The following is a 16,074-nucleotide window of genomic DNA, read 5'->3' as shown; positions in this document are numbered from 1 at the left end:
ACATTTTTGAAATACAAAATCTGTTATATGTTGAAAAATTAGTTTTAAGTTCTTATTTTTTATTTGTACGCAGTGCTTAAATGAAATGTACGTGTCATTACGTTTACGTTATGAGTGAAAATGTAGTTGTTGAATTTTTTTTTTTGACGTTACCGAAAATAACACCAACACCGTATGCGACGTCTCAGAAGTTAAAGGAAGCTGTCGCATTTATTTTGATTTATTTTGCTATATAAAATTATGAGGAAGTCAATAATTTTACCTACCCCCTCCCCCCTAAAACACAAGTATATACAACTTTACACACAATATGTAATCAAAATTCAGTGAAATCTTAAAACATTCATGGATAATTTGACATCTATGTATCTCTACTGTTTAACAAAATTGAATGTTTTTGATTAACATTTAGTAAGTACATAATCATGAGCGGATCCAGCCTTTTACCGCAGGGGGTTGTTAGATAGATAATTGGGTGTTTGATGATGGGGTCGTACTAATAAATAATTTTCAAGGGGGGGGGGGGGGCATTCCAATCCAATTCTCCCCGACCTAGATCCGCGCATGGTTGCTTCCCTTTACAAATCAAATATAGACTACAATAAAACAGCGTGTACCTCATTTCATTTGTACCCAGGTCATTTTGGTATAAAACAAAATATAACGTTTCAAGCATGAAATTTTTCTTTCAATAAAAATATTGGTAAATGAGTGTAATATGTGAAAAATTGCCACTACTTTCGGTTTAGCTGTAAGAACTTTCATAAAAATCGTCCGTTGTTGATCGACTTTATAATCTTGTACAAAATCACAAACTCACTATTACGTCAGGGAATATGTCACTTATTTGCCATCATTAGATGTAGATATAATCATTCTAACTTACCATCGATGTACCCTTAAAATGGGTTCATGCAGCCATTATCGCTGGGATGTCACCTGAGAAAATAATATTGTGCAATTAACTTCCTGTTTGTAAATATAGGTAGAGAACTGAGGCGTGTTCAGCAGAGCGAGTCCACGCGACCAATCGCGAACGCGAGCACCTACTGCATTGAATACGTCTAAGATTTTAAAAATAACAAGAGATGAATCTTCTGACCTCTTATTTGAATAAATATTAGAATAAAGTTTATTTGCATCAGGCACGTAGCAACGGGGGTGAAAGGGGGGGGGGGTAGTTCAAGGGTCTGTCCTTTTTTTCCAAACAATATTATTCATATAGAAAAATTAGTTTTAAAGGATCCCCACCCCGGCGCGTCTTTTAACCAAAATGAAGCGCAATGAACGGCAATGAACCACGATGAAATCACAATAAACGACAATGCATTTAATGGTATTATGGTAACGGTCATAACATTTTGGTATAATGCTTTTCTGATGAAATTTTGTCTGTCAACACAACTTGGCACAAAGCAACTTAGGCAAAGGGGATGCAAAGTTGTGAAAAAAGGACCACGCCCTTTATAATAGGAGATAATCAGGAATTATTGAAAAATTTTGAAGAATTTTTAAAAGTCTTTATCTCAAGAATTATTTGGCCGGTGTAATGAAGAATAATGACCCCCATAAAATAATTACCTGGGGTCATTTTTCGACGTAGAATAATGACCCCCTTGCCATAGAATATATGGATTTTTCTTCATGTTAAACGTGAAGAAAAAAAAATGACCCCGTAAAAAATGACCCCCGCTGTAAACAAGAATAAAAATTGGTTACAGTACCCAGTATCCCGACAAGGTATCTGACTTTGAAATTACTGTAATTTTCACTCTGTGCAGTTGATGTTGAAGTTATAAACACCGAACTTTTAAAGAAATCGCTGTATATATTTTTGTATCCGTAGCAAACACACACAAACACACTTACATTGCCACAAATGATTGTTTAAAACAGTTACGTCTCTTCTCTCGTCGACATATGGCGGGAAATAACGCTGCACTTGTGTAGACATCTGCTAAACTATACTTGATTCTTTTCCATGAATAATTCTTAACAACATATTATATAGTTTTATTATTTAAAGACGATATTTCATTTACAAAATGTATGCACAGCTTGCCTGATTTTATATATCGCGATTTTACAATGGGTATTTGGAAATCTGTGCAGGTGGTGCTACTGTTGCAAAGCCATTCCGTAATAAATAAGAAAACAAATGAAAAACAAATTGTACACATTGAGGAATTAAATTGTTTGATAATTAATAATCAACAATCATGAAAGAATAATTGTTATAATATATTAAGCAATATTCATCGGTGAATGAATTTTCAACAAAGAATGATAAATTTAGTTTTAAAGGTTCCCCACCCTGGCGCGTCTTTAAACTAAATTGAAGCGCAAGGAACGGCAATGAACCACGATGAAATCACAATTAACGACAATGCATTTAATGGTATTATTTTTTAAGTATACGGTCATAACATTTTGGTATAATGATTAAAAAAAATTACATTTGATGGTTTTCACGTAATTGCAATTTATTTTCATTGACTATGCTCGTATAGATTTTAGCTAACCTGAGCTGAAAGCTTAAGTAAGCTTTTCTTGGCACAAAGCAATCTTAGGCAAAGGGGATGCAAAGTTGTGAAAAAGGACCACGCCCTTTTTTAACGGGAGATATTTAGGAATTATTGAAAAATTTTGAGAAATTTTTAAAAGTCTTTTTCTTAAGAATCATATGGCCGGCTGAAACTTATTTGGAAGCATTCTTAGCTACTGAAGATTCAAAGTCAAGAAATCATGTCCCCTGGGGGTAGGATGGGGCCATAATGGGAGATTTATTTTTGACAAAGGAATATATAGAATAAATCATTATAATTTTTCTTCTTAGAACCTTATTAGCCAGGAAAGCTAAAAACTTTTTGTAAGCATCCTCCGGTAGAGTAAATTCAAAGTTGACCCCCGGGAGAAGGGTGGGACCACTATGGAAAATCGAATTTCTACATAGGAATATAAAAAGTAAATCTTAAAAAATCATCTTTTCAGAAATTAATCAGAAAGGAAAGCTGAAACTTGTGTGGAAGCATCCTCAGGTAAAGTATTCTCAAGTTTGTGTTAATCATGATCCCCAGCGGTAAGGTTGGACCACTGTGGGGGTTAAATATTTACATAGGAATTTATAGAGTTAATTTTTAAAATTCTTCTTCTCAGAAACCATTCATCCAGAAAAGCTAAAACTTCTGTGGAAGCATCCTCAGGAAGAGTTTATTCAAGTTTGTTCAATTCATGATCCCCTGGGGTAGGGTGGGGCCACAAAGTGTGTGTGTGGGGAGGGGGGTTAAATTTTTACCTAGGAAAATTTAGTGTAAACAAATGGAAAATCCTTAAAAATCTTCTTCTCAAAAACTAGTTGGTCTGGAAAGCTGAAGCTTGTGTGGAAGCATTCTCAACTAGTGTTAATTCAAATTTGTGAAATCATTATTCCTGAGGGTAGGGTGGCGCTACATTTAGAGTTGAATTTTTACATAGTAAAATATAAAGATAAAATCGCCTTCTCAAAAACCTATTGGCAAGAAAAGCTGAAACTTGTGTGGAAGCTTCCTCAAGTAGTAACTAGATAGATTCAAGTTTGTTCAAATCTTGATCCCCGGGGGTAGGATAGGGTCACAACGGGGATGGGGGAAATTTAATACATAGGAATATTTAAAATCAATATTTTAAAAAAAATATCTAGAAAAGCTGTAGCTTTGGTGAAAGCAACCTTATGTAATGTAGATTCAAATTCGTTAAAATCAAAATCTTGCGTAGGTTTGGGCCACATTTGTACCACAATTTTACAAAGGAAAACATTTTAAATCACAAAAACTGAAATTTTGTACTATATGGTTTTACTTATATGTAAGCATTTTGACAAATGTTGCTTTTACAGTTGTTTGGCTTTGGCCACTGGGCGATTCTTGGGCCTCACATGGGGGTTCCAAGTTTGATGTAGGTTTATGTTCCTTAGATAGATAATTGTTTGGGATCTTGTTGAGAATTGCAGTGCTCAACATCTGATGTGATTATAAAATCATCTTAAAAAGGGACTTGATAAAAAACATAAGAATATCCAAGGGGAAAATGGATTTTTATTTATACAGGGTGTACATGTATCATACAACATTGTCCAGATATATTGAATTATGACTCAATTAAGCTAATTTTTGAATACCTATATTTGCTAATGTGTGGCCCATTGACCTCTTGATAATTAAGAGTCGCTACAATATGATAAAATAATATGATATGTATCATATAGAATTTTATTTTGCTGCAAAACTTGCTTTGATGATGATTCTGTTTATAAATAAACCTTCATAATATACCAAATTAGATTAAAACATTTTTTAAAAATAAAAATGAATATAAAAATTGAATTTCTACTGAACCATTTTTGTACATGTATAAGACAACAGAAAGACAATACTTTTGTATTTTGCTTCAGTTATACATGTACTCTCTCATTTATTTATTGCACAGATCATAACTAACGGAAGTATATAAATTGGAATTTATGCTTTTAATATAGAAACAGCGAAACAGAAACCTACACCCCCCCCCCCTTTATCGATCGGTCGAAACCTACAGAGACCAGGCTTGGGGCGAATTACATTGTAAAGTAATGCATTACATTACCATTACTTCATGAATTTGGGCATTAAATTACCATTACCATTACTTGATTTTCTTGAGGTAATGCATTACATGCAGTACATGAGTAAAGTAATGCATTACCATTACTTTGTTTTAAAAAGTAAAGCTTATAAAGAGTTTTTGCAAATGTTTCAAATATAAAACACTCTTTTAAAATATCTACAGGTTCATGTTCAATCAGTATCAGGTTCAAATTCAATGACTATACAAGAGTTATTCTTTATTTGCTCAATATATAATCATCTTGTGGCATTATGAGCAACATATTACATAAGTAAAATGATATTTATAGACATTTGGCATGATACAATGTAGGATACGAAATAGAGACACAGAATTACATGCATAACAAAAAATAATTCATGGAATAATGTTGCGGTATCAAAAGCTTAATAGAGATATTTCCCCAGATTAAACAAATCTTTATAATTTTGGACACTTAATTGTATAAATTCATAAACAGATGGTTTTTCCCAGTTATATATCTTAAGATACGGTATTTTAATCATATTTCTTTCTTCTGAGGACACTTTAAGACAAAAGATTGCTGTTGCACTTTATGATCGAAGTTTTAAAGGGTTCATCTTTTAACTGCATCCTGTAGTTTGAAAATCTTCCCAGCTTTACGTACTAAATAAATGTTTTACAGGAGCAGTCGAAGCTTGGACTGAAAAGTACTGTTTGACGATCTCTTTCTTAGGATATATTAAGTGCAATAATAGAACAAATACATGAATCTTGTATTTTCTATCAGTCCAAACTAATGTACAATGTACTTAATATACGAGAGAGAGAGAGAGAGAGAGAGAGAGAGAGAGAGAGAGAGAGAGAATAAGTAAGTAAAAATATTTTCAAATGGGTTATAATACTGGAAGTGATATTGATTTTCATCATGGATGGACAGTGCATTCATTTTGCTTTTAAAGGTGCATGTCTGTCTCCTATACTATTGGGACATAGTGAAGGGAAGGGGATTGGGGTGTTTAGCACTTCTTATAACAATAGATTGTTTTGATACTTAGATTATCCTGGGGGGCATAGTGTGTTGTTGACACATTTCTTATTGAAGTGCACACCAATTAGAGTAAATTGTTTAAACGATTAAAACTCTTAATAACAACACTCTTGAAAATGTGATGAAATTGTGCTGATAAAAGTAATATTATAACAATTCAAAAATAAATCTTTAAAAATCTTTTTAATAATACAATTAAAACATTTTTAAGGTCTTCCGTTTCCAACGGAAGACCTTATAGTTTTCGTACGATTTCTTCTTCTTATAATTTTTTTCCACAAATTTTGTGCACGAGATTTCTCGAAAACTGTCCGACCGATTTCAACCATTTTTTCACAGAAGATGAGACTTAATATAAAATTTATACATTTTTGAGATTTTTACTGTCGTCACTTCCGGTACCGATTTATCGGCCATTTTGCACATTTTTACGACCTTTTTTGTGCAGAGTTGATCTCAGAAACTATCAGAGATATGACTATGAAATTTTCAGGATAAGTAGTCTATAGTTTGAAGTTGTGCACTATTGTGTTGTTTTGCGCTAGTGGCGCTATTTCTTGGAGCTTGCCAAGGCACGAAAATTGGGTACGAATTTTCATTCAAAATTTTCACACGGTTTGATTTATATCTTTTTATCAGTTGATATTTTGTTAAGACATATATAAAAAAAGTGGTAGAGAATCAAGAGTTCTTTCCAACAAAATCCAGAAAAAGGGGCTGGCCCCTTTATTTAGGGGCTTAGGCACTCTTAAACTCTATTACAAATAACTTAAAAACGATAAAGATTTTGTAATGCATTATAGAACCAAAGTTGTTGATCGTACCAATATCTATTAGAAAAAACCACTGCCACGCCCATTTATTACGTAATTAAGGATTTTTAGGGGCCAAAGTACTCAAACTTTGACGCAATATAACTAGAGAAGTAGACATATTTTGTTAGACATCATAGAAGAGAAAATGGTTGAATTAATGATTTAAATCGATTCCAGTTATCAAAAAACGAATTTCTGTCCCCATTAGGAATCTAAAGGGCTGGCCCCTAAAATATTCAATCATTTGTATCTCAAAAATGATCAACAATTTTAGATGGGTGTAAGAACAAAAAATGTTAGTATTCTTAAGACCTTTTCAAAGAAATAAAAAAAAGGGCTGGCCCCTTAAATTAGGGGCCAAGGCACTCGAAAACTCTATTACAAATAACTTAAAAACGATAAAGATTTTGTAATGCATTATAGAAGCAAAGTTGTTGATCGTAACAATATCAGTTTGTAAAACTCATTGCCACACCCATTGATGACGTAATTAGGCATTTTTAGGGGAGTAAAACCTTAAATCTTTAATGCGCTGTATGTGAAATGTGAGTGGAAATTCTGAAACTTCATTGATATTTTAATGGTATCGTTTGAAAAATTGAACGGAAGACCTCCTCGTTACTCGTAACGAGATCGTATCTAGTTATCTCAATAATTATTTCTTTCTTCTTTAAAAATAAATTTAATCAAATTCTATTTCAACTATTCATTTATTCATCACATTTTTTAAAGTGAACATGCATAAATAAGCATAATAATGCATAGTTATGCCATGTAATGCCAGCATTACACTAGATTTTAGAAAGTAATGAATTACATTACCATTACTTGTAATGCTATTTTTGAGGCATTACACATTACTAGCATTACTTTGAAAACATGTAATGCATTGCAATGCATTACCATTACAATTTGCATTACACCAAGCCTGTCAGAGACCTAAGAAAATTCCCGGACTGCACGTAATAATCACCATGACGTCGAACTCAAATTCCCATAGGAGATGATGTGGCTGATCAGCTTGAGGAATTCATTGAATATATTGAAAATTTACACGTATTTGTATTATCTTTTTTGAGTTTATCCGTGCAAATGTGATATTATGGAAAGTGACATAAACTTAAGAGCATCCCGTGATTTAGCGTGAATGTAATGCGCATGCGCAAGATTGTAAAATCGGAAAAAATTCAGACGATTTCCGGATTTTTTAAAGGAATTTAAGGAGGCCGACTTTAGTTTGCATTGCGCATGTTTTTGCGCATTCTAATAAAATACAGTTGATTTATACCTCTTATAAAATTTTTTCGATATTATTTATAAAATCGAACACAATAAACAAAATACAGATAAAAATATTAAGATTTTTAAAGGAAATTTTTATTTTTAACACGATTTTTACGTTGTGGGTTAGGGGAGCATTGCCATTGCGCTTTTATGACGTTATGATAAAATGAAGCTTTGTAGGAGTACGTTATAAGAAATTACATAAAAGAAAAAGTAAAAATTGTATGCTGTTGAAATTTTATATACAGAATGATGCTATCCTCGAGGACATTTTCCTCATTTTTGGAATGAATCCATTATACCAATCATCATTCGTGATGATCCAAATATATAGCAAAATTTGGTACATTTTAATATTTTGAGATGGGCCCCACTAAAAACCAGACGGTAGAATTTTGTGTTTTTTACATATAAGGTAGGAAATGATATTACTAATCATATATAACAATTTGAGAAAAAAAGCTATTGTAGTATTCCTATATATTCCTATAGTAAATGTACCTCTATTTTGAGATGGTCCCTAAAAAGAACCAGACGGTCGATTTTCATGAACTTTCGCAAATAAACTAGAGTTGGTTAAAATAACATATGGTTTAAAAATAAAGAGTTTTGCTATTGTAGTTTTTCCGCAAAAAAGCCCAAATCGGCCTCCTTACGTAGATTATTAATTAGCGAAGCCTGATTGAGAAAAAATAAAAACAAATTGGTAATCACCAAGTACCAATGAAGTTAAAAATATATAAAATAAAAGACAGTACTCTTTCGATTTCTCGGTATCAAAGCCCAAAAATTTGAGTCTATTATTTAGTATAGTAGTTTAGATGGCGTTGATCAATACATGTTAGCATAATACATGTAGTAACGCAATATTATGAACAAGAGTATACATAAATATTACTTTCACTTTCTAAATAAATGATCTCTCTTTGCCATCATAATGTGTCATTATCTTTAGCGTAAAAGCTGATTTGTGTTCGGAGTGTCTGTGATCTTTCCTTCCTTTTGGCCAATGGCGGTACTTAAGGTGGAATAACACACCTGGAAAAAGTCACTTAAATTAACAGGACATAATTTGGTAATAAAATGATAAATAAACTGTACATATGTCAAATAAGCGAAAAAAATCAGTTTGGGGATAAAAAATGAATATCCAAAATAATTATTTCAGTAAGTAACAACAAAAGCCCATGTTTCAATATGGAAAACTGACAGACACAGGGACGCGTACCCTGTTTAGCGAAAATACGAATTTGTAAGAACTGACCAATGAAATTCTTTCTTTAATTTTTAGGGGTGTTTAAGTCACCAGCACACATGGGTTCGTGCGAAGCGCGTAATACAATGGTTAATAGATAACATTACAATTTGACAATGTATGAGAGGTAAAACTCATACTATACGTAATCCTTCTGTATTTTTCAGCAACCCCCTCTAGCTCTTTACTGCTGCTGTTTTTCCGTTAATCCCGTTTTAATTTCTCTGTTGAATTCACAGAGGCCTCTTCTGCTGCTCCCACAATTTCTCTTCTCTATTTTCAAATTTTCATTTTGTTTTCTACCCTTTTAATTTTAAAGCGCCCCGCATCCATGCAGTCTCGGATTTAACTTGTTCTTGTTTGTGCTGAGGCGTAGCCTTAATAGTGTTTTCACCACGTAGTGGTCGCTGTTGTTTTCTGGTCTTCGCTGGAATTTAGTGTCAAGAACATATTTTCACTGCCAACTTATAAGAGTTAAATTGATTTTCACTCTTCAAGTAGCAGGTACCCAAATCAATTTGTATGTGAATGAAGAACAATGTTCTAGTGATCACAATTCCGTTGTTCACGTAGTCTGTCTTCATTATAGATCTCATTTTATACCAAATTCACGGAAACCCGTTGCTTTTGTAACCCTTATAATTGTTACCCGCCATAGCGTTAAGGGTGATACTTATTTCGATCTTGTTGCATTCACAGTTTACTATTGCTCCTAATAAACTGGTTTCTTTTTCCTATTCGTTTTAATTATGTGACGCATACACATGGATAACGGGCGCAGTCTTGTATAGAATCGTGCTGTTATATGATTTTTTTACTGATATTTGTCCATGCCATGAGTGATTTTACAGCCTGCTGACAAATGACTTAGCAACTTCTCCTTCATGCAGTTCTTTGCTGTAGATGGCGGTCTGACCTTCAATCAGCACTCACTGATTCCCAGCTAGTATTCCTTCATCTCTCTCGCAATCTGTACCGATGGCACTCCTCTATACATAGTCTTTCACACTCCACTGTCCAACATTGAATTTTTCTTAGGTTGTCGTAAGAAATCTAATCAGACGCTGGCGTTATCTAAGACTCCCCTCCCCCGTCTTTCTACTGCCACTGATGGAGATTCCCAGCTCCAAATTGGTTCTTGTTTGCACTTTGATGTCTATAACTGTCATATTTGTTTTCCCGTTAGGTGGTAGTCGGCCTCTTCCAAAGTTTTAGGACCAGTGGTTTTCGGTCAATGTGTCCTTTGCTTATGCTGCGCTGGTTCACTGTTCCTACTTCAGTGTCTCTTGCACCTTTCAATAAATGAGGGATCCTTTATCCGCTACCCGGGAGACGAGCTTCATAGGCATACAGCCCCAGCCCCAGACAAAAGTAGTAAAACAATCCATCAGGGCAAAATACATAATTCAAGTGATAACTCCCCCTGAGGGGTACAATATTGAACCCTGCCAAATAAAAATGTTTTATAATTTTTATAACTTTAAATGTCGAACAATGAGCTTATATAAACTTGTAACTATTAACGTTTACAATATAAAGAGTAAGCTCTCTTGGTTAACTTGTAATAAGTGTTATAATACTTTCTTCATGAATGTAGCAATAATTTTTATCTATTATGTATATAATGAGCCCAACATACATAAATCATTTTTCTACATCGTTATTTCAATTATCATCCACGTTATTTTCATTGTAACAAAACCAGATTATTTTTAATCGAATATTTTTATTTTAAAAAAAGGAAAATTTTTTTTTGAAATAAAGTAATTTTCAATTGATAAAATTTATTAAGAGCTATTACTTATGGAGCGTCATGTTCTCTATGAAGGTATTCAGCATCGCAGATAAATATATATACAAGAGCTAGTGCTAAGGAAATGGAGAGTGGGATAAGGGTTAATTAGTATAAAATTCATTTACACGTAAGACTTGTTTTCAAGCCTCTCTATATATTTTCAATCAGTGCGTGAAAATTGACCTACCTTATAAGCAATGTATATAAAATTGTTTTATGCGAAAGAAATATATATTACTGAAACTATCTTGCATTTACATTCGAATATAATGTAATAACAAAGAACAAAAAGATCCTAAATTTTATTAATATAAAAAAACATATTGGTAGGAATAAATTGTGTTTTTAGAATGTACTAATAGTATGTGGTCTGAAATATGAAAAGAGAATTAAGACTATACATTGACAAAAGACATGGAGCTCCCGATGGATTAGCACAAAACAACCCCACAACTATCAAACATATAAACAAACACCAAAAGAAACACTAACAACACATACAAAAAGACTCCATTACTTTCAAATACAGTTGGCTTCGCACGGTCTTTCAAGATCACTAGTTACTCAACCCAAATCTGTTTTATATTTCTTTAGTGTTCTTGAGATTAAAGTAAACGTTCGATGATTATTAATTACCAACACAGTATGTTACTATTTGCTACCATAATTATGTTTCATAGGCGTCAGAACCGGGGGTGGGGGGGGGGGGGGACTAGGGGGCAAGCCCCCCCCCCCCCCCCCCTCCCCACACTTTTTTTGCAAAGTTAGACCTAACCATTAGAAACATAGCATGATAGAGGGTTCATCCCCCCCCCACTTTTTCTCGCAGGAAAGATTATCGTTCCTAAATTAACCTTGGATTCAGAAGGATACTAGCCCCCCCCCCCCCCCCCCACACGGATTAGGATTTCCATGATTTTGGGAATTACTTTTTTCTCAATATTTCTGAGGATTAGTTTAGCCCCCCCCCCCCCACTTTCAATTTGCTTCCGACGCCAGTGTGTTTGGAATGGGCCCAATGTTGGCTGTGAAGTGTTATGAATGACACATTTCCTTTAGTGGTGATGCTTTAGATATAAAGATTGTCATGTGGTATTTAAACACCTACTCAATGTTTTAATATACTGCATGTTGTTATAAGCAAATCCAGAAATATATTCAAGATAGGGTCCGAGAAACGATTTCGTTGCCTAATTTTTGAAATTTTACTTTAAATGTCAAAGGTTTTGATAAAATTTCCAGATCTGGGTATCTTTATCACCAATACTCGAACCACACCGTTATTTTCATCTGTATTAATTAATCAGTAACAGTACCAACAATCATGGCGAATATCCACCAATTAATCAATATTGCTGCTCCTCTCAAAATAATGAATCACCTGAATGATTGACACTTTCTACAAACATATAAATTAATTTCTTTTTTATCTTAAAGTAATCAGAATCGAAGGTGATTTTTAGAACAAAAATCAAATGACCCTGTTAGTAATTAAAGATGTCATCCTTTTGAACTGAAGTTCTCATTCGCATTGGTCTTGTTGGTGACTATGTCTGATCCAAAGTTTATCAAATGTTTCCAAAAAAAACCCACACCCCAATTCATTTACAAAATCACCCGCCCCTCTAAACACCCCCCCCCCCCCCTCTAAAGAACCCATATAAAACAACCCCCAATAAAAAAAACCTAGTAGTTATATACAAGCCATATTATAAAATCTTATTATTTATATAATGAACAATCTAGTAGATGATGCAAAAACGTATTTATATATTTATCATCAATTTTAAAACTATAAAAATATGTCTTGCTCGTGAACAGAACACTTGAATCTAGTAGATGACTCAATTACGCATACATTTATCATCAAATTTAAATTAAATGAAATTGTGAAACTTTTTTGTTCTTCTACACATTGAAAAAATATCAACGAAGCAGCCTAGACAGCATTCATTTCCTCTTAAATGATTAAGTTTCCGAGAAGGAAAATACTTGACTTTAAAACTGCACGCCTTATCTTGTCGTTTGATGCATGTTGGACGCACACACAAGCAGTATCAAACTGTTATATATTATGTAAAGTCAATGCGCTTAAAATACTGAGAGAGAGAAATAGGAAGCTATATGAGGTATCTAAAGGCATACATGTGGGATTGAAGCAGAGTTGAATAAGGTGAGATACAATCATATGTGTTATTGCTTTTTTCGATAAAAATACGTTTTTATTCTGTTTATTAAAATAATGTAAGACATTGTGTTTATATACTTCTCAAATATCACATATTTGTATTCTTAAAAAAAACGACGAATCCAGGAATATTTACACATCATAGTATCAGAAGAAATTCTAATTTAAAAATCTTTATAAAGGATCCTCTACTTGGATGAAATTGATGGCTGTTTAGTATTACAATGTTATCACATGGGTACTTGATAAGTCGCCCTTCTATGATATACTGATACTCCTTAATGGTTTTTTCAAGTTGCTACTTTACAATTCTCATCATAATTAGTTTGAAAGAGTTAATGTAATTGAAAAAAGAATTAAAAGATTCAAGATGATTTATCTTTTGCAATACCATCATAATGTTTTTGTTTGTGTAGTTCGTTTTCTTTGAATTTGTTTTGAATTCTGTAGATTTGAATTCCATTGATCCTATAAAAGGTATTGTTTCTCTACCATAGAGGAAATGTACCAATCAGTATCCAGAATGATTCACAAGATGCCAAAACCTTCAAAGAAATCAAGTAAGGTTTCAAATTCTGAAACAAAAATTGGGAAGGTAATCTCTTCTCCAAATTTACTGCAATTACCTTCAGGACAATTACAGCAAAGTGCAGCAACGCAAAAACGGTCAAAATCCACATCATATATTGCGGAAAAAGAACACGCGCCTCTGGAAAAAGTTAGTTTTTGCAAATGCATTGAAAACATTGAATCTAAAATGCAGAACACCAATATCAAAAACCACAAATTTGATATGAAGGGAGATGCCATATATCAAAACGAAGTGTTCTCAGATGGTAAGCACCCTAGAATAATTACTGGACAGCAGAAGAAGTCTCCGCCAAAGCGCCCTCCTCCGCCTAAAGTGTTGCCCGAAAAGTACCAAAACACCGTGTATGCAAATTTACAGCGGAGAAAAAGTGATTCGGAGATAGGTGGTACAAGACATGTATATGCAAATTTGGATGATGGAAAGATAGACACATGTGAAAGTAAAACAGCGGAAGATTTGAATGTTTATATTAATCAAGATATCCAAACAAAAGACCTTGAAAATGTAATCGATTGTGATCAGTATGAAGAAATAATGACAGTATCTCTTGAAGAAACTTACATCTCGATGTCAGGAAACGATGAGGACGTAGATGAAAATGGCTATGTGACGATGTCTCGAAAAAGAAGCATGACGTCATGATACACTTTCAGCTCTTTTTTTTATTGAGTTTTGTACAAGTTTTTAAATGCTGCAAACCTCCTACAGTCATTTCAATAAAATCAGACCGTAGGTTCAATAAACATATGTTAAAATCCACTGTGAATTCATCTCGGCGTGACATTAAAATTCGTTACATGATATAATATGAATGAACATGAATGCAAACATTTGAGATTATATATATATATATATATATATATATATATATATATATATATATATATATATATATATATATATAAGTAATGATACACATTGTGTCAAAACCTTAAATTGAATATATCTACTTAAGGCGGATATTACACACCAAGTTCCGCTGTTTGAAACTTAGACGTGATAACTAAAGCCTTTGTTTTCAGTATAAGAGATGAACTACATGTATTATGTGTACATCTTCTAATATTTTTTTTATAAAGTTATCGTCTTTTTGCACTGAGAACAGAACATGTTATTATGTAGTCGTTTATTGCTCACATGAGTCGAAGAATCAAACGAGCCTTTCTTATTAAAATTTATCGGTTGTCTGTCGTCGTTAGCGTTGTCCTTGTTGTTTCGTTACCTGTCACGTTTTATTTCCTTCTCAAGAACCACAAGAGAATTTCAACTAAACGTGGCACAAAGCATTATTGTGTGAAGGGGATTAAAGTTTGTTAAAATGAAGGGTCAGACTCTCTTCAGAGGGAAGACAATTTTGAATTATTGAAAATATGTTTGTATTTTTCAAATTTCTTCTTGTCTTAAACGATTCGGTAAGAAAAGCGGGGGTAGGATGGGCCAAAAATGTGGGATCAAATATTTTACATAGGAATAAATGGAGAAAAACTTAGAATCTTTTTTTTCAAAAACTATTTTGCCAGAAAAGCTGTAACGTGTGAAAACATCTTCAGGTGGTGTAGATTTCAGTTTGTTAAATTCATCACCCTTGGGAATAGGAAAGGGTCACAGCAAATGGAGGGGGTCAAAATGTTAACAAAGGAATATATAGCGAAAATCTTCTTAAAAACCAACAGGACATAGAGCGGAAACTTATTTGGAAGCATCATCAGGTAGTGTTAATGTAAGTTTATTTAAATCATTATCTCCAGGGAAAGGGCCTCAATGGTGACAAATTAACAGAATTTTTTTTTCTAAACTTTTATTCTCCAAATTTGAAACAACAAAAGGAGCTCAATGTTTTTATTTGATACTCTGAAGACGGTCTAAAGCGTTTGTTGTCAATTGTTGCTTAGATGAGTGGCGTGACCCCTGGGTCTTTTGTTTTTGTTGTCATAAGAGAGCCCGGTTTTTATTTGCAGATTTATACTACTATCATGCATTGTATATACATGTACATATTAGCGGAATACATTTATAGTTATACTCTACAAACTGATTTCTTAGGAAAGACAGAGTATGATTTGACGTAATGTTTATAAAAAAATTTTTTTTCCTGCTATTTTTTTTTTGTTCAAGAGTTATTGAACGTGGTTACTGTTTGACAGTAGTGTACATATATTTTCAATAACAATTTACAACAATCATTAAAAAAATATGCAAAGAGAAAATATACTATCAAAACATCACACATGTAATAAAAAAATCCCACATATATCTTACATGTACAAGAATGTAAAAGCTTTAAATATGATTGAGATCTACAAAATAAAGACAATTCTCATATTGGTCAAATTGGCCGTTTGTTTACCACTTGTTAAATTGTTAACTACGATTGATGTCAATACGTGTAAATTAATAACACGGTATACATTTCCGTATAAATGTTTTTAAACAAATGAATCTTGTCTTGTTTTAAATTTCGGTTGTTCATAAAATCTAATGCAGAGAATTCA

The 16,074-nt window shown here is 33.1% G+C and overlaps 1 protein-coding gene across 1 annotated transcript; it reads left to right on the top strand.

The window, feature by feature from the left end:
- Positions 1 to 13,462: 13,462 nt before the first annotated feature.
- On the top strand, positions 13,463 to 14,406 carry LOC128161039 (uncharacterized; the record flags this gene model as incomplete). Its single annotated transcript, XM_052824294.1, has 1 exon — positions 13,463 to 14,406. A coding segment is annotated over one exon (762 nt), but the record flags the coding sequence as incomplete, so codon positions are not given.
- Positions 14,407 to 16,074: the final 1,668 nt, after the last annotated feature.

The sequence above is a fragment of the Crassostrea angulata genome, chromosome 8, assembly GCF_025612915.1.
Source record: "Crassostrea angulata isolate pt1a10 chromosome 8, ASM2561291v2, whole genome shotgun sequence".
Lineage (NCBI taxonomy): Eukaryota > Metazoa > Mollusca > Bivalvia > Ostreida > Ostreidae > Magallana > Magallana angulata.
This window is presented reverse-complemented; position numbering and strand designations above follow the sequence as displayed.